This window comes from Ceratosolen solmsi, unplaced genomic scaffold, assembly GCF_000503995.2.
Source record: "Ceratosolen solmsi marchali unplaced genomic scaffold, CerSol_1.0 scaffold11, whole genome shotgun sequence".
Taxonomy (NCBI): Eukaryota; Metazoa; Arthropoda; class Insecta; order Hymenoptera; family Agaonidae; genus Ceratosolen; species Ceratosolen solmsi.
The window spans coordinates 11,635,037-11,661,695 of NW_011948416.1; the positions used below are offsets into that span (position 1 = coordinate 11,635,037).

Here is a 26,659-nt window from a genome sequence, read left to right on the forward strand (position 1 = left end):
ACGTTCCACTAAATATCTGGCGATACACGTGCAACTCTAATGCAGTTATAATGGGATCTAATTCAAAACTCCTGCAAGCACGTATTCAATCAAAGCTGGATTCAAAAACAAAACATTTACTAACACTATACTAAAGATTATAATAGGCATTGGTGCATATTTAAGCAAATTCAAAATTCAGTATATAATTAACGCTTGTCCAGGATGTAGAAACGAATTTACAGCGATATGAAAGTCGGAAATTAAGGTAACAGAATGAAATTCTTACCTTACGAAGAATCGTTTGAGATTGTGAGAAACGTTAATATGTAAATTCTTTTTGATATCATTATATTTTGAAATAGCACTCGCATAAATTTGTATTATTAAATATAAAAGAATATGCATGACCTTGATGGAAAAAAAATTCATTAACAATGGCACATTAAATTTTTTTGAAATATTGAACTCAATTTATATGAATATTAACTATAATGATAAAATTTAATTGTTTATAATATGTATATATCATATATATAAATCTCTAACTGACTGACTGTATATAAATAATATAATTTGTGCATGTTAAAGGCAAGTAGTGTATAAATGATAATGAGGTAGAAAATAATATATTTGAGATAATAAATTTTAATACTCATTCTACATAAATATATATTACATATGTATACTTACAAAATAAAAATTAAAATATATTTAGATTTACATAAAATATAACTATATATCATATATACAGTACATGCATGTATGAATGCATGTGTGTGACTATACATGTATAATAGAAAACACCACAGTGTGAAATATGATAAAAGTTTGTTTAGTTGAGATAATGCTTTTACTTATCGATGATTTTTCTGGAACTGATGCCTCTTACATACTTTTAAATCCTCCAAATTTCTTGCTGACAAAAGGAGTGCAATAAAATGCAGATCAAGAACGAACTTTCACATTTATCTTTGATTATATCTAGTTTATCTATTCGTGTGGTTGCAATATATGTATTTATAGTATATAAAGTATATCCACTCACGATAAATGAATTGTAAATTTTTTTTTCATTATATATGTATGCATATAATAATTACAGATTCTACGAATAAATTATGGTGTATTATTAATTGAAGTTTTTACAAATGCAAATTGGATGTACTTTGATGTTTTTATTAGCATATGACTGATCTTGAACTGAAATCCGAAATTTTTACTACTATATTTTTAATAATAATTTATATTTTATTTTCAATTTTATACTTATAATTTTTATAATATATTTCTCTTAAATAATTTTTCTTATGTACCAAACTATGTTAAAAATGTATTATTTCTTTAATTAATTATGGATCCTATTTTCAAAAGATATAATAGAATATGGCTTACCATATTCTATTTTTAATTTTCAAACTAGATTAAACGTTATTTTTACATATGCGGATGTTTACATATGCATATACGATTTATTCTTCGATGAAATAACTTTCTTTAAATAATTGCTTTGAAAGATCCAGAGAAAAGAGCAATTGTAAATAAAATTTGTATCCATTGTCAATGTTTATAACTATATATATATCGATATATTCGGTCAACTAGGTATCAAGATGACAAAATTATGTATATTGTAATATTTAATTGTAATTATTATTATTATTAATGTCGAAGATAACTCAACAATTTGTATAAAAAATTTTATTAAAAAATGCGATTACAAATTTGATATTAAGAAGAGTGAAAAAAGTGTAAGCTTCAAGGCTCACCTAAAGCATGAGAACGGAAAGAAGCAAAGAAGTACGAGGAAGGTATTCAAGTAAATATAATGTCTATCTTCCTTATGTGCATATAAAAAATATAAAATCGGAGAAGAAAGCGTAAAAGTAGGAGAAATTTGTTAAAATTTTAAAGACAAAAGCATGACATTCGTAGTTTAAATATCACAATATTTAATAGTCTCATTTCTATTTTGTAATTTTGTAATAAAAATACTATACAAATTTAAAATAATTAAACGTGTAATGTAAATATTGAGATGAAAAAGAATAAAATTTGTTGCCATTATAAATAAATAAGATAAGACATATATTATCGTTATAATTGTCTTCCAACATTAACTCTACATACTAATATAAATAAACGTATTGGTATGAGAATATATTAGTATAATAACGAATCTTATATTTATAAATTATTGAAAATGATTTCTTCATGACCATTTAAGAACTTTAAAAACTCTACAAACATATCGATGAAGCTTATGAAATGTTCATTAAGTGTCAACTCATATTAATGTGTCCTTGAGATAAATATAAATTCCTTAGTATATCAACAACGAATAAAATTTGTTTCTTTAATAGATTTAATTTTTCCTATTTTTATTTCGCAATAAAAATTAAAATAACTATTGTAAATCCATATTTCTTAAATTCTCTCAATAATAAACATTGAAAAATGTGTCAGACGAAGCAGTTGAAAAAGTTTTGGTTTCCTTTTGTTGCATTCTAAAAATAAAAAAAGCATCTATAAACTCAACGTCACATACTGCGATATTGACCCAACATTCGCTATATGTCACACGTGTATATAGGCACATGTACGTAAATACATGTGGATATAAAAAATGGAATATATATAATTCTAGTTTAGTGTAATATTAAATTATTTGCGATTAATAGTGAGTACAAAATCATTTAGCTAGTCACTCATAAGCACAGAGGCTTATAAATCACAAAGTTTCATATATTTAAGGAGCAGAATTGTCCTACACAGCGTCTAAAAAATCTGTCACAGATAAAAGACAGCGGTATTGGAGTAAAAAAACAGCTCTGCGAACATTAATAGCTACCACAGCATTGTTATTTTTAAAGAAACCGAACTCAGAACTTTCTTCAACGTCCGCAAGATGAAAAAGCAACTATAGTTTTTTCCGAATCATCGATAAGATCGCCTGAGGGCTCATCTTATACGTTTCCATTGTCCTTTTTATAACATCAAGTCTATTCGCTGGTATGAATTTAATGTACCATTCTATCTCCACGAGGATATATTTTTTGATCCATGATAGAATTATTCTGCCTACTGTTAGTAAAAAAAACACATACCATAAATTAGCTGTAAAATTATACAAAAACATTATGCAAAGAAATGAGTTATCTTATTAATTATGAAAATTGGAAAAAAAATTTTTGGTTATTCTAATCTTTATATTTATTACTATTATAATTAGAAAGTTTATAGGAGAGTTGCTTAATAATTGATGATATATTTAAAAGATTTTTGACGATTATTCCACACAGTACGAATATGTGTCGCTATATGTTACAAATCCATCCTGTATTATATAATGAGCCGAAGCAGTATGTTCATAATTATAATTGAGATAATGAAATATCAATTATTTATGTATCATTTCGTTATTTCTTTTCAAATGAATATGAAAAAATGAACAAAATTGATTATACTTATATACTGGGGCTATAATTGTACTAAAATTTCTTATTGCAGACATTATATTTCAAAACTAAAAAAAACTTTGGGGCTTGTAGTTGACAAACCACGAATTTGACTTTCATAACAAAGTTTATTAGATTAGCAACGTATAAGGCAGAGTGCAGATGAATAGTTGGCAAAGTCGATAAAGATGTTGCAATTTTAAGTAAACTTTGATCGAGAATAGCATCTTCACACTGTCCCTCCAGGCAATGTGAACCGAAAAAGCGAATGGAGGTCAGTTTTTATTCGGTCGAGTGAGTCGAAGAAGCGTCGCCTTCAACTTGTTCAGCTCGAGACTATTGTTCGTCCGCGATTCGATTTGAGAACTCGAACATTCGATTTTCGCAGAATAATACTTACCAATGGATATGACATTTAATTTTATTCGATTATGCGCCGACGATAAAGATTTTACTCCGGCTGGATTCTTCTTCCCGTACTTACTACTTACATTCTTGTATTTTCACGAGACTTGATTTTAGCAATCGATAAGAAGAAGAAAAAAAAACAGTTTTCTTTACATCGAATACAGTTTTCAATTATTCCAACTGCGTTATACTTTGATAACTTACATTAGAGCCTTTTTCAGTCTGTAACATAACTGTATTCGTAATATGGATATTTTACACACTATATTTAATGCTCACATTTCACATTATCCGGTATTTTATAAATAAGAAAATATAAAGAATTTAAATTATCATTTTGATAAATAATGTATTCGTTATATGATGTTAGATTTTAACGTACAACCCAGGTGAAAATATCCAATTATTGTGTTGTAAATAACTGATTTTTTTGTATACACATCGATAAATTGGCATTAATAAATACTCACGTCATACTTTTCTTGAATATGAGGTCCAGCCTGCGCAATATAAAGTGTGCTCGCAGTATCGAAGACGAGCTCCGGTGGGATTCTTGTAACGCGCTGCCGCGACAATTCGTTACAATTCATGTAGAGAATGACTTCGGTTGTCGTTACGCGTATGACGATCTTTGACCATCGCTTGGCGAGCTTCGGCACTGTGAATTTAGCCACTTCGTCGGAGAAGGAATGCATATCTGAGTTGGTATATACAAGCGATATGTTTTGATTCGATGATGGTCCATCCTATAAATTGTATATTTTTATGTTACGTACGATTATTATTATTCTTATTGTTTTTTATTACTAACTTTCAAAAATTCATATTACCCAATTTAATTCAAATTTCAAATTTTTCAAAAATTCATATTACCTCTATGAAAATACGCTCTTGAATAATTTAACATTCATTATTAAATTATCTCTGTCGGACATGTATTATTCACAATATTTACCAAAAAATTAAAAAATATTTATAGTTCTGTCGTTTAATCGAACACACATTCGCTGAAATTATATAAAAATAGAATTTGCATAAATATACGTGAATGTTTTATTTTCATTTAAAATTTATACTTTTTAATTGGTGAAAGGAATTAGAAATTAAAGTGGAAAACGCTTATAATTGTATATAATTGAAATCGATAATAAAGCAATAAATATGGTGAAAAATAAAATTCATTTTTAATCACATACGATTTGTTTAAATGATGAAATTCCGAAATTATAACTTTCAAAAGAAAAACGGGTAGCTAGTGAACGCAAATGAAGTAATTGAAATATTCGCTTTTTCTAATATTAAAATTAATATAAAAAGCGACGACGAACTTCAACTTCAAGCCTCGAATTAATTATAAATCACAATTGTGCGATTGATGAATGCTTAATTCGTGACTTTGCCCCGTACATTTGAAATGTTATTTAAAATACGATAATGAATATCGAAGTGATATATAATCCTAAGCTGTATTATCGGTACGATTTCTAATTACAAAAAGAAAAATATTTCCATTCATCCTCTTTGAATATGTATTCCTATACTCTTATGATATTTGCTAGGCCAGTTATAATGCAGTAACTATAGAATGAAATTTTTCTAGAAAAAAAAATCACCACAACAGACTGTATTGAGTTGTTTAATATTAAATTTACTCTATTAATTAATTCAACACCTTATTGAATGATAAATTGCGTGAATTATTAGTTGAAACGTAATGCAATTACCGTCTGTATGTTGTGGGCATTACAGTGATATATGCAGTAGAATTTGCATAATAACTTCATTCAGAATATTCTTAAAATCTCAATATTCATTTATATTTTCGGCTATAAATTCCGCATCATAGCTTATTCAACGGGGAATCATACTTTTACGCTCAACATTAAAATGAAATATACAATATTGAAAATGTTATATTTTTAAAGATAGGCCAGCGTATTATAGTGTCATGAATAATCAAACATCTAATATGTAGTTAATATAGAATTATGATATCGGATACTTTTATAACAAGACAACTTATAAAGGTGCATGGATTAAAATTTGATTAATCCACAATCTCATATTAATACTGGAATGTAGTATACGGTAATATAGTATTATTATTGAATATATTATTATTATTGAATATAGTATTATTATTATAACTAGTTGAATGAAACGTCGCGTTATTATGATCCCAAACATCGTCATGATATCGCCAACATGTCTCTGCACCTGATAGACTTCTTCTTGCATTCAACAACTTCGCAATTATACGGTTTCTCATATTAACAAATCGCCTGCTCGTCCCATCGAAATCATAAACATCCTGAGAAAATAACAGTGCGTAAATGCCAACTCACGGAAATGCGAATGCCAAGCTGAACGACAGTCTCGAAGGGATTGAGTACGGCGAACAGGTAACTGGTTCTCACTGACAGCGGTTTGAACGACGCCACAATCGTAAACTCGGCTGGGAGCTTCTCCGGCAGATACATCCGGTACGGCTGCTTGACCTCCGAGCCGAGGCGAAAGCCGAAAGATGGGAAGCCGTCGTAGCCATCGGTGATGTACAGATTCTTATCGTCAATCAAGGAAACAGCCGCTTCCAATAGATCGAAATGAGTCTCTGTAAATAAAGAAAAGCAGGCAAACTGTGTTGAAAAAAGCAATCGGAGCTGGAATACGTCGATGGGCGTATAGCGGCGTTAGGCCATTGAGAAAGTATTTCGCGAATTTGGAGCATTTAAGTTACTTTTCATTTTGCCACTGAGCAGCAATGAATAGCCAATTATATTTCGCATAATACTCAAATGAATTTTTTCACTCCTGGACATTGGGATAAAAATTTTAATTGCCCATATCTATTATAATATGCATGGCTATTTTTATTTGGGCCGTACGTATTATTCGAAACTTCGTTTTTAATATTTCTCAGATTTAATTACTTTGCATTTAATGAAGAGCTTTATTATTAATTCGAGAATAATTATAATATTCCTGTTTAGGTAAATTTAATCTTTTAAATCTTGGAATTCATTATTTTCATAGCTAATATGCCGTTTAAAATATATATATCGCTCGATTTTATTATATCTATAAAATAGTCTCATACGTTGGTTTAATAATGTAATTTTTCATTATTCTATAATGTTATATTCCCTAAGGATCGCGGCAGTTGTATGAAAATAATATTTAATTTATCAGTGTTGATGTATCGATGCAATAAATTATACAGTTTTCTTACATTTCTGCATGCAATCGTGTAATAAAGACGTTATAATTTTAATGTTTTATTAAATTCTTAATAGATTGATTAATTCAAACAATAATAATTAGATATGTAGTAATATTAACAGTCATCGACTAGTTTCAGTCCCATAAAATTACTTTGAGAAGTGGAATGTAAGCTCGATACCTCGTTGCGACAAAGATGTCTTGTAAGCAAATTTTGCCAAAGTTTTAATTATTTTTTTCATTCTCGCGTTGTTATTTTGCATGCACTTATCACTTAGGCCTCTTAGTGTTTTCTTCTTATTATAAAATTGTATATATTAAAAATGTTATATATATTACTATGTATTCTATTAATAAAATTCAGATTTATGTCATTAAAATTTAATTATATCCCGCTAGTAATAATACATTTAATTCTCTCAATTATTTTTAGCCTTACATTTGTTTTCGTTCAATAAAGCTTCCTCATTGAAATATTATAAAGGATCTATTTCAGCTCCTTTCTAGAATTAGAACGTTAATTTATTTCATTATTTTCAAAACAAACTATTGCGTACTGTATAATGGAGATTCATGTATTCGTTATAAAGACTAATCTATATTCTTCTTATTTGTTCTTATTTATTCTAATATTCATTGTATAATTTCTTCTTTATTATTTTCTTATTCACTGCTTGATATTAAATGTATTTCTTTAGGCATTAAATTTCAATAAGCAAAGTTCATAAAGCTAATTAAGATTGTAAAAAATCTAAAGTCAAATTTTAACTCTTTTATATATGTAATTAAAAGTTTCTATAACTTTTTAATTGTAAAATTCATTGATGATAAAATAAAAATCCATGTACTTATGATTCATATACTTATTGTCATTTGAAACTGGCGAAATTAACAGGATATAGAATATTTTTGAAATCAATAATTCTATTTATAGATGTTTAACAATGATATAATTATTTATTGAAAAGAAAATACATGTACTTACTTATTGCCTCTAATTACTTGATGAACTATCGGTTACTAGCTAAAGGTAAATTGATAAAAATTGGAAAAACTTACAGATACATTCAATCATATAAAAACGATAATTCTCAGTAAAAATATAAAATTAATTTGGAATTAAATCTGTGTACAATGATTTTAGTCCGACTGATACGTTCCTCATAACAATATTACTGACATGCCTTCTTAGAAATTCTCGGTCGGTTAAAATATTCTGGAATCTTTGACAATTATAAAGATATGCATCCATCTCTGTTCACGCTATTATTATCGACGCGGAATGATGGAACCGCGACATCTTGCTAATTCAAGCTCTTCCATCGGAAACTGCTTAACGGGAAAGAAACGCGCGACGAGCTCGTCACTATTTACCTGTATATCGTATTAAATTCTCTGTACGTCGTTCTTTGTCAGCAATTAGGAATACAATACGGCAATAATTCGCTTCAGATATATCAACTAATGCTAATATTTGTTACGCTAGTATTTATTTATTGAAAGGGGTGTTTGATAAGTGGCGTCTGCTGTTCGTTGTACAATAATTGTATTTTCTTCTGGTTAGCATCCGTTAAACACGAACAGTCTAAATTAAATTATTATAAAATTATTGAATTTCTATTAAAGCGTGATTTAATGATATTTAACATGGAATTTCATAAAACGAATAATTTTATAAAATTCTTATTCGAAATAAATATGTCTATAAGCATAATAAATTAAAGCATAGTGTATTTACCATATTTTTATTAATTTCATATTTATACAATGCTTATATGTATATAGAATTTTCTGATAATTATACTTTGTAGAATTCCTGTATAACAACTAGAATTTTAGCTGCAACGATAATAAAAGAATGTTATTTCACAATTTTTCAAAATTATGCTTTCTTTTCGTTTTACTAAGTGCTATACGTCCCACAAATCTTTTGATGAAAAATATTATTTTTGCACAACTTCATTTATATAGCAACATTTTACATGTTTAAATAATGTTCAATTAAATATTCCAAATATTTCTATATATATTACATATATATCGTAATAAGTATGAATCTAATAGACATACAAGAATTATTAATTATGCCATTCCAATATGTTCTTCTTCGTACCATTATTTTTGTATACATTAAATAAAAATCATCAAATTTTAATCTCTTTCATTCATCATACATATTGTGAATTAAAGTGTTCAACAGTATCATTCATAATAAATAATATAAATAATAATTCAACAAATACTTAAAAATAGATTCTTTAAGGCTGTATAATATGAGTTTCACATTAATCCTACTGTGCAATTGTTATAATTAATTATGAATGGGTGATATTGATAAAAGGAATATTGTCAAGAAAACATTATGAAATAATATATAGTTTAAGAAAATATCAATATTTTAATGTTTAAAGTTTGAGCACTATATAAAATATATGAAAAAAAGTACGAAAATATACAAAAAAATAAGTATAAAATAAAATACAATTGATAATAGATGTGACGATATAGTATGCTGCAATGAAATCATACCAAAGTAATTAAACTGAGGATGGTCTGTGAGGATAAAGAAGAAACAAAATTGAGGCTGGCGCATTCACAACTATGAAAATCGTATTAACTGAATTAATTATTTTTCTCCCATCACTTAACAGTTCCCCTATTATATTTATAACGCTTTATAATTCGGTATATCGCTAATTTATTCGCTAGTATTATTTTTTTTAATCAGCCTTTTACTTGCTGTCGCACATGTGGCATTACGCAGATGTCCAATTTCGTGCTGTGATTACGGGACGAGGAGTACTGAAATAAAGACACGTTGTCATCGGTAGATCAATTATACCGCGAGAATCCATTACGAAAACGCAATATTCCCGATTCCATTCCTAAGCAAGTGAAACACGTGTCTTCCAATCCGCCCAATCCTTTTTATAATTATTATTTACTCTAAGTATTAAACTCTGAAACAGTAATGAATTATTTAATAACTTCATCTCTAACGCCTAAGTATAATTTACCTTGCAAACGTGCCAAAAATTGGCTTGTCGCCGGTACATCTAAATAATCGGTTACACAACCCATCATCATATTCTCCAAGACTCTTACCACCATACAACCAGACCAAGTTTATGATGTTTTAACAATGTGTGCGAAAGTGAAAGGCGCCACTGAATAATGTTAGTGAGGTTAGAAGGGCGATTATTCCATTACATTATTAATTCGTGACTAGTTTTTCGTAATAATAAGCATATAATATTTAAATATTTTATTAATTAGTCCTTATAATAGACTTAGCGCAAATAGAGATGCATGTATTTATAAATAATGTAGAACATGTACATCTTTTCATAAAGGAAAGTAAGTGTTGCGAATTATAGAAGAGTGTAATTTCTCATGAAATTATATGAGAAAACTAATCAAATTTCTCTGAGCAACGAGCTAATGTTTCTGCTCAATTGGAAATTCTATTCAGAAATCGATTAATTGATTTAGAATATATTAAGAAAGGAGATAAAATATAAGGCGCGAAGATTAAAAATATTTTGACAACAATAACAAAATATTTTTATATAAGCTTTATATTAATTTGCTTAGTTTAATTGTAAAATTTTTGTTGCCAATATTTATAATAATAGTAGTAAAAGAAAATCTCTAAACGGCAATAATTTATTCATTGAATGATTATAATTTAAAATATTCTATATTTTCATGCTTAAATTGATAAACCTAAATATTTAATATTTCAACCATATTTCGTTAAAAATTTCATTATTAAATCCAATGGAAATATTGTAATATCATGTTCTATGTAAATAATACTAAACATACAAGTTTAATCGGAAAATCTCTCTTAAAATTAAACGAAATCCCGAGATATATGATTCTGACATGACAAGTAGCAGAGGCAAATTCGGGATAGACCAAATATACATTTATCGGGAGTTGAACAGCGACAGCATCTAAGCATCAATCATTCTTACGAGGTCGTAATGCACTATACGAATGGTATCCAACTATTAGTCATAAATCGATGAGCGTGATCAAGTTTAGCGTTGGTACTTTTGCTTCATTCTCTGTTTCTCTTTGCTTCGTCACATCAACGAGGATTCTCCAGAATTCTCTGTTAAAAGCCAGCATAATCGATATTTATTGCTGCAAAATTTTCGCCACTCTAGACGCAACCACAATAAATCGCATTAAAACGTACTCGCGTCCAAGATTCTCCGACTTTTTGTTTTGTTTTGTTTTGTTTTATTATTATTATGAAATAGATAGGACATTGCTACCGACACTCGAAATTCGTTCTGTCTCGACTCAAAGTCCGTGGCAGGCATTTTTCAACGGCTTTGAAAGCTCAGGCGATGCTGCTTGCTATGTTTACGTTTACGCAGTTATGCGGAAAATTCGAAGCGTCGATATGCGCTTGCCGAGATACCAATGAAAAAGGCGCATTATTCTAGCCTGATTCTTCTACACTTTTACTTTTCGTTATGCTAATGTAAAATTAATTTAAATTACTCCTAATAACCAAATAGCTCCCTTCAATTTAGGCGCACACAATTGCATTGCGTAGTGAACGAACACCCGTAAATAGCGCAAGCAGTGGAAATGTGGTAATAATTGATGAATACGAGGCTTAAAAGAGACAAGTTGGGTTGGATACATTGATTTAAAGGCATTTTTACGATTAATCAATTAATATTATTGATCGTATGATATTTTTTGAGTAAACAAAAGATGACGCGAATGAGCTACTATTATTAATCCTGTTCAAATTACATCTATTTAAAACAATTTAATAAATATAAAATGTATACTGTATTCATAATAATTTTAGACAATTGTCGCATTAAAAAAAAATTAAAAGCAATTTCTTCCATGTATTTGACTATAACCGATAATTTTATTTTTACATATAAAACCATATACTGTTTATTTATGATATGTCATGGCGACTATTGGACTTTATACATGTTATCATTCAGTTTATCGATATCTTGGAGATGTTTATTTTTCTTTTCATAAACTTTATTGGGGGGAAATTTAAATTTTATATTTCATTCGCTATTTATTCAATGGAAAATAAATGTTAATATATTTAGCCACAAATTTACGTACAATACTAATGGAATAAAAATTTATTAATCGACTTGTTTACGATTATATGTATTTATTGAATATAATAATTAATTTCGTACTTTCAGATATATGGACTTTTAATTACAAATAATTATGAATTACATGTATTATGAATGTTTATATAATAATTTCATTTACTCAGTGATCAATGAAAGATAGGCCACTATATTCTTAACGTAATAAACAGTTTCATAATTACTTTAATATTGTCATATTGATATTCATTAAAACAGCATCTTGTAATTTGCTCAGATTATTAATTGAAATTATGATAAAAATAATTTATAATTACTAACTATAGTTAATAATTAATAACATCTCGAAAATTTGAAATGTGTTGCTTCACTGCGTTCAAACGCATTAACACTTGAACATACAACTTTTTTTTTTTTATTTTTGTTTGATAAAATGTTTCTTAATTGAACGTACGTATTGTCATTAAAGAATAAAAAAAAATTATGACAAAAAAATTGATACGCATACGTTTCTTTCTGAACCGAGCCTTTAAGTATATATACATACATTTAATGTATTTTATTGGCATGAGATCATTTGCCGAACTTCCGATGTTCAGACGAATCATTAATCCGATAATACAATATGACCACGGAAAATTTCTTTTATCGTTAGATTGTCAAAGAGTTACGTGAATTTAGTATTCGAAAATTTCTTGAATACAGAATTTCCCTTTAATTAGACTAATGAATTTGAATTAGAAATTTTGAATTATAAGAATATTCGACAAGAATCAAACTAAAATTATCCGTTAGTTTAGAATGAAAATTTCAAGCACCATGGTGGAACTAAAGTTAATTTGTATTATCAACAAATAATAGGTCGATTATCTGATTTTATAATACAATTATATTAATTTGAAAATCAAATTAAATAATTATTTAAAATTTGTATATTTTGAAGTTTGCAAAGTTTCGAAAAGTTGCTCATATCTTCTATCTTAGACGCTTTCCTTGCCATATACTCGTGCATATACAATAATTGCTATTCAAACTTATCTACGTTAATAGTTTAATCATATTACCATAATTCTAGAAAAATCTTCTACATAAAAATAAGAATATCCAACGACTTTATCATTCACCTTTTGCATTTATCTGTCTTAACTCACCGTTCCATATAACTTCATAAAGTAAAATACCGTACACAAGCTACACCAATAAATATACTCGTAACATTATTTTTTATGGTCGTGCGAAATACATGTTTTCCCAGTACTAAATCCTATTCATGGTCTAATCATTTTCCACCTTATTTCTAACTATTTCCTGTATATAATCAATCATAATGTATTAGACGATTCAGCGGATAAAGAACTGTATCATCTGCCCCGTCGACAGAAATTACTTTCCCGTAGATAAGTGTCGATTGGACCGGTGCAAGCCTTAAAAATGGAATACCCATTGGAAGTCACAAAGATCTTCTCTGCACAAAGAATTCGCAAAATTTTTCCCATCCCGATAAAAAGATAACGCAGACGTAAAAGTAAAAATATGACAGTCGAGTCCGACAGAGCGTCGAATGCTCCATAGTTCGTAGTGAATGGATGGCGCCAGCTGTCGGATCCCGAATGAAGCGACGCAGCTGCAGTTCGTTACAGTCACTGCCTACTTTACAGCCAGATGTCCTCTCGCCACTTGATGCATACGAGGCCGCGCGTTTCGCGACTTAAGGGAAAGCAAAATTGAAAAAGTTCTCAGGTATGGCAGTGCATTCGTTATGTATTTTGCTCTGTGATATATCGATTGGGGCATATCGTTGGGTGAACTATAGTTATTGCACAACGTGTTTATTGTACATTGAAAAATTGTAAATAATTTTATTGCGCATGGTGGTGGGTGGTTAACTTTGAGCGTCCGTTTTAACTTAAACTTAAATTCAACGGAAAACGAGATTTTTAAATCCGCGGATCAGTGCAAATGCGGCATAAACGAGGGGAGCAGCCAGCGCAAAAATATATGAACAATTATCAATATTGTATAGTGTCTATAATGTGAGGAGAGGCGCGCGTCGGTGAATAAGGACGATCGGCAAAATAGTGGAAAGATGAGTAGAAATATTTAGATAAACGATAACATTTTCACTCGGGTGCATTAACTTTCGCGCTCAATAAAGCCGGAATACCGACTATTTTACGTAAAAAGCAGCTCATCGACGATGCCCCAACTACACGAACATTAATTAATCGATTCTATAAAAGAGCCTTTTAATCTCTAAACAAGGAAAAGTTTAATTGCTTGTTTTTTTAGTACTACCGCTGTTTTCAGTCGATGGATACTGCACTCGCGCCTCGAAAGAAATTGCAAAGATCTAAATTTACGATTCACGTAACCCTCGCGGCCAGCTTCAAACAGCCTCGGAAGTTTTATTTACCGAAAAAGTTCGGCCACAGCTATTAGGTGCACTGCCGTTGTTGCTCATTGCGCAAAGATGGCAACTCTACCGTATCAATTGAGCCGTTGGTAATTTAATGCCTCCGAAAATTCAAGCTCATGCGGGCTTAAATTTAATTATTTTAATTAGCTTAGTGCCTTCGCGTATCAGCCAGGTTATCAATTGGTCAACTTCAGCACTTATTAAAATTTAGCCCGTTTCGTGCTGTAACTCTATAATGTTTTTATTTCCGCGAGAAAATGTGACAGACAGTTGAGGTAACGATCCAGGATTTTAGAGCTCATTGCTAATTAGTTTTTGCACATATGGATTTCTTTACGAGCTGCTTTATTTCGAAAAAGGAATGCATGTTTGGCCGAGTTATTCCGTTTCGTATCCATCTGGCGTACCCTTGGCCAATATATAAATAAAACAAAATTCTATTGTAGAATGAATTCAAATAAATAACTATTATGTTAATATATCGGAATAACCGTAAAACTATTCATATTTATGAAAATGTACATACCATCTGAAAATATATTAATTATATTAATATAAAATTAGAGATTTTAAAAGATCTTGCTATTGCATATAAATACCAACTACATTTATATTACAAAGTTTTTCATAATTTTATAAAATAATGGTATGATTTGACATAATCGTTTTATATATTCCATTAATGTTATTAATATTTTCTATGCGCTTGTACTTTGAAAAATTATTTATAATAGTATAACCATGATATATTGGTTACCGTATCGATTTAGCGTAAATTGATTTGACGAAATATTCGAGTGATTGCAAATAAATTTAGTGTTGAGCAAAAATTAGTAATAATATGCATTTATAAAAAAATACGACAACTTCAATATTTGAATTTTGATTAATGAATTTTCATCTTAATTAAACTAATTTTAATAATTGAATTTCAATTTTCAATAATGGATAAGGTTATATAAAAAAATCTTGTTTAATTAAACATTTATCTCTTGCATTTTTATCCTTTTTTCTTAAGTACCGCTCAATAAATTAGAATGTTGAATATTCTTTTGTTATATTTTTTTATTTATAAAACATTCCAAATTTCAAAATATCAGACATTTTGACGTGTATTCTAATAAGTAAATAATTAAAAAATGTTCAAAATTGAAACATTTTTTATAGCAGCATACTATCATATTACTACCACCTTCTTATAAGATAGAAAAATAAAAAAAAATTTGACACCACTGTTTCTTGAATATGTTTTATGAAAAGTTGTATAGTTGCCAATGATAGAACTTTGCATTATTTCTTAAATGGTAAAAATATTGTTTAAAAAATTTCTAATCAGCGGAAAACGTATCAAACGCTCAATAATACATACCAATATCTGTTAATATCTATTTAAATATCGATCTATTTATGCATAATATACATATAAATTATTCAAAAATTGTTGAGTGCCATTTAAGGAATATAGCTTTAAAGCGTACAATCGATGTGAATAATTTTAGAAATTTTATGACAGATAGAAGCAATTTTATATTTGTATGTCAAAGTAAAGTTACAAAATCACTAATGCACATACGTTTGTATACGCGCATTTACACATACATTTATGTATATTCACGTCTGTTTCATTGGATGCATCTTTGTATGCTTGCGCTCGTGCATGAGTTTTATTCAGAAAGATGGAATTCATATTACCAATCTTGTCGAGGAGACTTTTTGGACCTTCCGCTCAATTACTCGAGTTAAAAGACAACTGCTCTGATGTACAAAAATTAATGAATAACCACGCAATGCCATTAATATATGTGAAAAGAAAACCAATTGCATTAAGTGAAAGACCACGTTACGTCTCTTTCTCTCCCACGGCTTCCTCCAACTACGAATATAAAATCACCATCATTTTAATATTTTGTGCGACTGCCGTGTTATTCGGCTTCGGCACTCGTTAAATAGATGAGAATCCAGCCAAAATCGTTACCATAATTAAATTTCTCCGATATATTATTTCCACGCCGCTCTCAAAATAACGTTTTGACCACGTAGATTCGCAAACATTAATATATATATATATGTATAGATAGATAGAAGATAGATCTATACATTCGGCGTAAATTTTCTATGCGGCCCATTTGGAAAATCAATTTGTACATTACGCATGTGCATACATTTACATGCAGATGGTTACTGGACTGCTGCATTATACACGTATTATCATATAAGCAATATTAGCGTCTTAACGGAATTCCAATATACAGATTCGTATGGATTTGTAACGCGTGTCAACAGAATAAACATATTACTTATAGGCTGGGTGACCAGAGACTCTTTTAATTTAATATTCTTAAAAATCTAATAAAAATGTTAATTCTTAATCCTGTCAGATGCATTAGATTTAGTGACTTTTTTTTATCAACAGCGATCGATAAAATACAAACTTTAGATGAAACTCGTAATTTATAAAATTTGAAAAATATTACAAATTAATCTTAACTTCACTATTATATATTTATTGTGAATATTATAAAAAATTTGTAAAAAATTAATTTTACTTTTATTACAATTAGAAATAAACTGTCAATGCTTCATAACTTATTCGCACACACAGAATATATTATATTTACAAAACTTAGGTTAAGTACAATAAATAAATTCAATTATTATAAAATTTTTTATTCCATCTCTCTATCTAAATAATATAAAAAATTTATGTAAATTGCCACAATATGTCGTCGAAGAGATGTTCTTTTAGTAAATACAAAATATTGTAGAAATCTGCTGTAACTGTATTTGATGTTTAATAAAAGTATCATTACAAAATTCGACAAAAAAGAAATTGCAAAAACACAATGCATTAAAATAATGTAAAATTCGTCTGAAAGCTCCAGGTGTTGATCCTTCAAAAACATTTCGTATTCAAGTGCTTTTCAGCAAAGCACAGTACAACTGAATTTGGCAATAATCTGCTAGCTCTAGAATGTAATGACACTTATGTTCTTATTCTTGGAACTTCGAGGAAGCACAAGGGAACATGAATGAGCCTTCGGCTCTCGTGGGTGAAGAAAAATTGGAGTTGAGAAAACAACTGCCGGGGGGCAAATGATTAAGATATGTCCTTTGCAGACTCGATAAATGGCTCAATCGAATCGACTGAGACGTTCTAGAAGTAAAATGCTTGTTAGCAATTTTATCAATTTAATCTATTATGCTAAAACTTTACAGGTATGCAAAATATCCTGCCAAAGTAAATTCAATTTACGGATAAGTTAATTCTCACTTTTAAATTAAATTAATGAATAAATTTTAAGTATTTTTAACTTTTCAATTTGTTCATTTAAATGTGATACATTTAGTAGTATGATTAACGTGCTTTTTACACGTGTAATTATATTACTTATAGTGTCCGTACCAATTCGAAAACAAGTACTTTTGATCATCTATCGAATGATCGATATTTATCAGTATTTATCAGGTCATTTTTAATCTAAGCATAAGCATTATAATTTAAGTTTATCTTTCCACAAGAGTTTTGATTATTTCACTACAATTTTACTGCATAATACTTCTTTTATATTAATTGTTTGTGATAAATAAAATATATTTATAATTTCAAGTCCATTATAAAATATGAAACTAAATGTTTGCTTAAATATTTGAGGCTTTAAAACAAAAAACAAATACAGACTCAACTCTCTACTCTAAATTAAATATAATTATATAAACATAAATGTAACATGTAGATTTTATAAAGCAACCGAGTTTCATTTTTGACAAATTTTTCAATATATCTAACGATCTTTTCAATTCTAATTATAAAAAATTTAAAACGATAAATGTTACTAAAAATTTTATATTGACAATATATCTATATATCTCATCTAGAAGTTAAATATTATTTTAAATAATAAAACATGAATATTTTCCATAAGATTAACAGAATTAAATTAAAAAAAAAAAAAAAAATAAAAATAGAATAACTCGAAATATTTCAACGTTGTTATGCTAGAAAATTAAATCACATTCAAGGGTATTAAAGAAGAGGCAAAGAATTCCAAAATTATTCAATACAGGATATAATAGCGTCAAAAAATAAATAGCGATAAAACATAACAAAAGCAGCCTAGTGACCAAATATCGCATATTTTTTAACGATAGTTGAAAAGAGAACCGAAACTATTGTATAATGATTTTTGTGCCCTGTCGGAGGCAAAGCTGAAAACCAGAAATCAACGCTTGTCTAGCTTGAAAGAACAAACGCGATTCTGTGCATTGTAAAATGAGAGAAACAAAAAGAGGAATGGCGGATGAGGAGGGGGTGGGCGGGTGGAGAGGAGGCGGGCAGATTTAGATGGCGCGAAACATTAATTGATACTCGGTAATTGGAGGGTTCAGGAAATGTGCAAACGAGTCATTGATATGCATAGGGTCGCGTGTTGTCAAAATAAAATTCCAGCCACGTGCCCACATGGATAAGCGAACGAAAGATAAAGGTCGCGAGCGACATACCCGAGGCTAAATGAATAATAATTTTCGAAAATATTTTATGAGCTTTGATGAAGTAGTGTATTGAGGTGGATTAACGATTCAATTAAGATAATACTTTCCGATCTAATCGGAACATTGTAACTGAATAAAATGAATCTACCATTTGTACGAAAACTAGAAACTTCCTTGAATAATCTGTAATGGGTATTTATCTTGCATCGGACATTTAATAATAAAATGCAAAACTATAATATCGTATATGTTGTTGAATGTGGCATACTACTGAGATTTAATATTTAATTAAATTCACATACGCCAGTTAATGCATGTTGTTCAATTCCTGCGTAAATAAATTTTATAGGATAAGTATCGATTTTAATTTAGATTAAAATTTTGAACATTGTTACAATATTATATAAATCATACCGATTGTAATGTAATATCGTGAATTTGTCCACTCTACTTGTGAAATTAATTTGATGAAGCTCTGAAGTTTACGTGCTGTGGGGTAGAATTTTTCGTTTCGTCTCTCGACGAAGCAGATCTAATGAAGTATAAATTGTTTTTATAGATAATAATTATTCCAAATAATAGGCAAAGATCTCGGGTAGGTAAAAATTCTTAATACAAAATATGAAACGTTTTTGAAACATTGGAACGAAACGTATTCGAGGGAATGCTCGAGCCAATAAAATAACAAAAATTTCCCCGACTTAAAGAGAGATAAATACAAATGCCCGTGCAAATTTGTTGAATATTGACATTGAATTCGGTTTAATAAAGCATTTGGCCAGTGTGAGTTATAATTCAGGGTGCTTAACATTTAGAATTTAGCATAAGCTCGCCAAGCGAATACAATTAAGCTATTCGCGAATTATTTAACTCGAAAGCCTAGTGAGTGCGGTAAATGCAACTCAGTGCAAGAAAAACGTCGCTCATCCCGCGTCACATATAGCCGAGGTAATTGATTTATTACTAACGGACGCGTGCGTACCTATCACCTTGCACTCCAAGACGCGCAAAATCGTTGCGGAGTAGTCGACTCGATATCCTGATAAATGATGTGTGGAGCGTGGGGTAGTGATGCTGTGCGAATGCCTGTGAAAAGCTACGTAATAGAGGAAAAGTTGCGAGAAGCTTGTCCGTCTGGTGTGCAGGCGAGCGTAGTAGCTTCGATTTTTCCCGGACGCGCGGGGAAATGAAAGGGAAAAACGTATAAATTTGAAATGGTTTTTATCAAATGTCAGCATAAGAAAACTGGATATTTATTTCGATGAATGCACTTTTTCATTTAGTATTATTATAAATTATACTTCTGCACGCAGACTATGTTTGTTGGCCGTGTTACAATATTATTACAATATTATTAATTTAAAGGCATTTTATATGGTATGGAAATATAAAGCGCATCGAGATTCCTGACATTAAAATTGTTAAATGAAAGAGAGCGAAGAGGTGTTTTTTATCTTTAGAATAAATTTCATCCAAATTAGAAGATGAGACAAATTTTTAACGTGTTATATACATATTAAAATGACGATCATTCGATAATATGAATTATAATGCTGAATGAAATCTTAAAAAGCATTTTGCAAAGAAATTTTATAGAAGAGACTATATTATAAACTACAATATTATAAAAAAAGTATTATAGACATTAATGTGCAAATGTAAAAAGTAATAATACAACGATTTACAGGTATTTGGATAGAAAGTATGTGAGCTATAATAAGAATACATTATTTGGTTAAAAATTAATGATTCGTAGATATGAAATGTTTTGCGAGATATATTTTATAAATATAAAAAAGAAATTTTTAAAAATACATACATTAAAAACGGATGGACAATTATAATCCATTCGAAGTCTCTGATTAAAATATCATTTTAGGCACTGCCGTTTCTTTCCTTGGCTACGCTACTTCTAAATTTCCTTTGACCTCGCATCCAAAGGCTTCTACTATTTACATCGCATTAAATTTGTTATTGACTACACTTCTTACTTTTATCTCTGTAATTTCATGCTTGTCATTTGCATTCGAAGCAAAATTAATAACCTATTCATTTTTATCAATTTAGCAACGAATTATTCCTTATAATTTTGTTTTTAATAATAATTGTTCCATAATCTCAAACTCCTTCTAAATACTAATAATTGAATAAAATGGATATTAAATTTTCTCATGTTATTTGATTTAGAATATTTTCCTTTAGAATAACATTGTTTAATCGAAGTATTTCATTCTTATATTTTGTCTTTCACAGGTACGTGAAGGTAGGAAACTTTGTATTTGATCAAACTTCACTTGTTTCTCTACTACATAAACTTAATACGGCGAATTGGCCTTCTTCCAAATTTGTTGATAAATGAGTCGATTACGGATAATAGAGATTTCGAAACACGAAATGCTAAAATGCAGAAAGCTAAGGGTAATATATTTAGGCTTATTTTTTTGGAAATATATTTCATATTCACTGAAGGGAATGTATTAAAATTTTTTAATTTATCGATTACTCATTGTATAAGAATAAGAAAATTAACGCATTCGCGAAACCATAGAATGAAAATTCATCTTCCTTTAATAAAGAAATACCATAAAATTTTATATAAAATACATAAACCTAATCTTTGATTTTATTTACTCATTTATCGGCGAATGAATAATATAAGACATTTAAAAATCTCCCATATTATTCATTATTAATTTTAATGTATAATATATTTTATATTCAAAATGAATTTAACTAAATATAAGTAACTTTCACTCTCCCCCTCCTCTCAGCTTTATTAATATTAATATAAATAAAGAATATGTAAATAAATCTTATTGCATAAATTTATACTGAAATTATTTTTTTCGTAGTATAAAAATATATGGAGAGAAAACTAGGACAGAAAAGTAACTCGGATTGAAAAAATTACTTCATTATAAATGAATATAATCGGATATTTGGAGAATTTTATACATCTACATAAAACATTAATAATAATAATAACAAATTATGAAAAAGCTTATAAATATTAATTAAGAATATAAAAATTCAGTTAAATTACTAGTATACTCATGCACATTATACCATATATACCACATTATATTATTATAGCAATCTTTTCGAGTATGACAACTTACTCAGTGAGGATATCAAATTTGCCCCGCGCAAGTACTGTTTGTTGAAGATAAAAAAGATTATTTTTTTTGTAGAAAGGTACAGAAAAGAAATGCAATTCTAACACAATATTGGCATTTCGAATAATAATTCGATAATTCGTAATTAATGCATATACCTGCATATGCAATATGCATAACAATATGCAATTCTTATTTGAATAATTAAGTACGCCTATAAACAGTAGTGTTTGCCATGCCAAACAACAAATAAGCTGAGCAATGTTATGAAAAATAATTAATATCATATAATCTGATATATCATATGATCTGTACTGTAACTAGAAATAGTATTTCATATCATATCTGCATAAATGAAGAGACTCATTGTACACATTGTTGCATACATAAATGAAAACACGTTATGTTAAAAACTGATGGATGCAGTAATAAAGTATAAATTTACTATTTGGATTTAATGTATTACGATGCGAACCCGATTTTACATAAACATATTGCATAATTTTCTTTTTTTCTTTCTTGTTTTCTTTAATTTGTTTTTTTTTATATATAGTAAATAATGTAATAATTAATTTTGACTCTTAATTGATTTTTACTACTGTTTTGAATTTATGAAAATGGAATTATCAAAAATATTAGCTCAAAGATCATATTATTAGAAAAATTTGATATATAACTAAAATAACATTTATTTTACTTTATTTCATGTTATTTTTAAGCTTATAAGTCATTATAATTATCGACAATCATCAGGTCTTATCGAACTTTACAAGCAATTACTCTCTCAAATACCTAGACACTATTAATAAAGTTTTATTTAATTTGTCATACCTGACATCAGTACGCTAAATTATATATTGAATATATTTTTCGTTTCATATATTTATAGTATATATTGAATTTTGAAAGTACAACTTCTTATACGAACATTATTCATATAGGACTTTGATCATAATTTCAAACCATTACGTGTTAAGACTGAAAATATACGCTAAATAGAAAACTTATCCCTGAATTTTTTTTTTTTTTTTTGTTTATATACTCGAGTAAAAGGTAAAGAAAGGTCTCAGCAATCGTACAAAAAAATCTCGCATAAGGGAAATATCTTTGAATGTAAGCGCCTATCAATATAGAGGACGCAGAAATCTGAACAAATGACAACTATTCTTCATCTTGTTCCCACATACCATTGGGAAAACAACCTATTCACGGAGCTTTTCGCGAATCTCTCTGTACCTTCCTCTTCTACCAGCTTGTCTCTTCTTCTATTCGTTTCTCTATTCCTTTTATCCGACATCTATTACGATCAACCACATAACCAAGGAGATTTCCCTAAATTGATAAGAGAGTTTTTCCAACGATGTGCAATATCTTACGCTCAACTGCGACGAGAAGTGTCAATATAAAGCGGTGAAAGAGACCGAAACGTTTGTGAATATTATATAGAATCAGGAATCGAAGTCAATTTATTGATGACATTAAAAATTTCATAACAAAAATGATGACGGACAATTATAGGAAATAATGGGACGTATGGAGGTATTAAGATATACTTTCATGAACACTGTAGAGACATATAAATACTTTTATAATATAAATATAATAATAATCTTTAGAAAAGGCATAATTATAATACACCTTATATAGGTATCACCGGATGTTTTAATAATTTATGTATTATATTAAAGGAATTAATCCCTAATGTATTATATTGGATAGCTAACTGAGATGGTCAAAGCTTCAACATTTTGTAATGAGAATTAGAAAGAAATATTTGAGAAACAATAATACACATATTTAACACTCTTTTATTTAAAGATTTTATAATTAGATTTATTGGTATTTAAAATATTTATAAATATATGATTTTCGGTATGTCGAGAATATTTTTATGAATACAGTTAATCTAAAAAGGCAACTGCTGTTTTTTCTTTATTAGATCACCAAATAATACATGAGGTCGTTCCATTGTATATGTGGTTCAAAGTGCTATTGCAATTGAATATAATTTATTTACGAGTTTATTAATTTATCGATAAATGAAACCAATCAAACGTTTAATATGTCCAACGAAAAGATAAATTATTAGTCTTATTTGTTTTTAATTGGAACTTCCTTTTTTCTCACAATAATGCAATACACATAATTCCACATAATGAATAGCAATTTGATGGAGGACATTTTCAAATCGATCCGTTCTAACAAAATTCCGTGTTTTATGAATAAGCTATTATAGCCTCTTATGCTCTTACCACTACTGGTAATATTATAATTATTACCAGTTTTATTATTTATTATACTTATTATGAATTTCACCGAGTCGCCTATTATGAAATTTAACTGTTAAACTGCTCAGACCTCCTTACATAACTTCCTTAATACAATATCTAATCATCCAATCGAAAAGACTTACTTCCCTCGCGCCAACTCAACCTGCTAAAGGATAGTATTAATGGCCTCGAAAACTTCAAAGTGTGGCCAATGAAGTATTCACGCTTTTCAAAATGCTACGAACGGGCCGAGCAGCCCATAGACGCCCCCTAAGAGAAGGCAAAAAAAACGTTGAATTATCGTTTTTGGTGGCCATGAACAAGACAACCGCGGTAAACCTTCCGCCGCTATCTTCTGCACAGAATTTGATTCTCCCTGTCTCTTCCCCCTGACTCCTCACTCCATTCGCTCGATCTTCGTTTTTCCGCTGGCGAAAATCCGCGGGGGGTTCCGTCTCGACCCTTCGAGCCTGCCGACCCGCACACACGCATAGACTCGCGGCACGGAACGCCGCTCCTCTATTTCAGGCACTGGACTGTGAGGTACACAAAAGGCAGGTGCGGAGAGGTAGATTGTTTATTACCAGAGCCCGCCTCCGGCCAAGTCTGAGTTGCAGTCTCAACTCGACGACTCCACGACGTGCACGAGCTCCATTCTTATGTAGAATGTGCCCTCCTCGTGCCCCGGCAAAACCCCGTCGCCCGCGTAGTTCGATCATCGAGTCGTCCATTCGCATTTTCTCCTCCTGCTCTTTTTCTCATTTTTCCCACGATTTCTTTCACTCGGACCTTTCATCGGGCGCACCTGGTAATTTGATAAGGTCCATACCGAAATTTTACTTTGCATAGATTAGACAGATCTGGAAGAAAAACGAAGCTACACTATCCTCACTATATATTTTTTTGAAAAGTCGGGATTTTACGGAACGATTGAAATTTATGACGCAAAAGCCGTTGCAATTCAAATTCCTCCGAAATGTTCGAATACTTATGATTCCATGTAAGGATCTGCCGATATGAAACTTGGTAGTCTTGAGAAACTTTTTATTTTCGTGGCTCGACGATCTAACAGACAGATCATATTACTCTCTCAATGATAAAAATAGCTAAGAAATAGTTGCGGCAAACGATGAATGCGCATATGAAGATGAAATAAAATTTTTTAAAAGACAAATTCGTGTGTATCGGGCGCTATAAATATATATATATTTTTTTTATTTTCGATAGACGGCTTGCGTGTACATCAATAAAAGAAAATCGAGTGAAGATGCTCTGCAGGTCTTGGAGTTATTGAAATTGTTTCTCATTCTAACTCAATTTCTGTCCTGAAAAATGCCCGTGTCGTACACATTTCATGGCAAGCGTAACAATTCGAGCGCAAGAGAAATACTTTGTAAAGGAGAAACAAAAGATAGAAGATGAGCAGACAGAGGAGGAGATAAACTTGAGAAAAGGAAAAAAAGAAGGAAAAATGTGTCCTGGACCGATAAAAAATATATCTTCAAACTTAGCCTTGCTTGCCTGCGAATAAAACGTATCGTTTCGATTTAAAAGTCCAAACTAGTCACTTCAATTATTATCCAGCAACATGTAATTTTTACAAATGTTTGACTTTTCTAAATATCACTGACACTCGTAATGAAAAATTGCGTGAATAATATTCTACTTTTAACAGGTTGTCGGTAATATCTGTAAACTCTTATTATTCATCCGAAATTGTACTTGTTGTTTATACTTTACTACTTATAAATTTCTCAAATACATTCATAAAATTAAATATTAGAATATTCTGAAGCATTTTTTTCTAGTATTTAGCATTTATTCTACCTATAATGAATATATATATATATATATATATATACATATATTTATACTTATGGTATGAAAATAGTATTATTTTAACAATTTTTATATTTCCATATATTCGATATATATTCTGTCAATTTAAATTTTTATAACATAATTATTTGATCTAATAATAATTTCAATAATTGTTTTACAAACTTATAGTTCAAGGAAAAGTTCAACTATTTATTTTTACAATGATCATGTGAATTCTTTGTTTCAATATATTATTAAATTAATTAAAATATAGTTTAAACTGCACTGATAATACGTGATTAACTTAATAATAGATTTTTAATATTACGCTCAAATACCAAAAATTTCTAAATACTTAATTATGATT

At 29.3% G+C, this 26,659-nt stretch overlaps 1 protein-coding gene across 1 annotated transcript in view; it reads right to left on the reverse strand.

Moving 5' to 3' along the window:
• LOC105359519 (collagen alpha-1(XV) chain-like) overlaps nucleotides 1-26,659 on the reverse strand; it is a 214,275-nt gene that overhangs the window by 127,365 nt on the left and 60,251 nt on the right. Inside the window, exons 3-4 of the mRNA XM_011496133.1 lie at nucleotides 6,191-6,456; nucleotides 4,316-4,591 (exon numbers count right to left, since the gene is read on the reverse strand). Coding sequence (XP_011494435.1) covers nucleotides 4,316-4,591; nucleotides 6,191-6,456 — 542 coding nt within the window. The remainder of the gene's footprint in view (nucleotides 1-4,315; nucleotides 4,592-6,190; nucleotides 6,457-26,659) is intronic.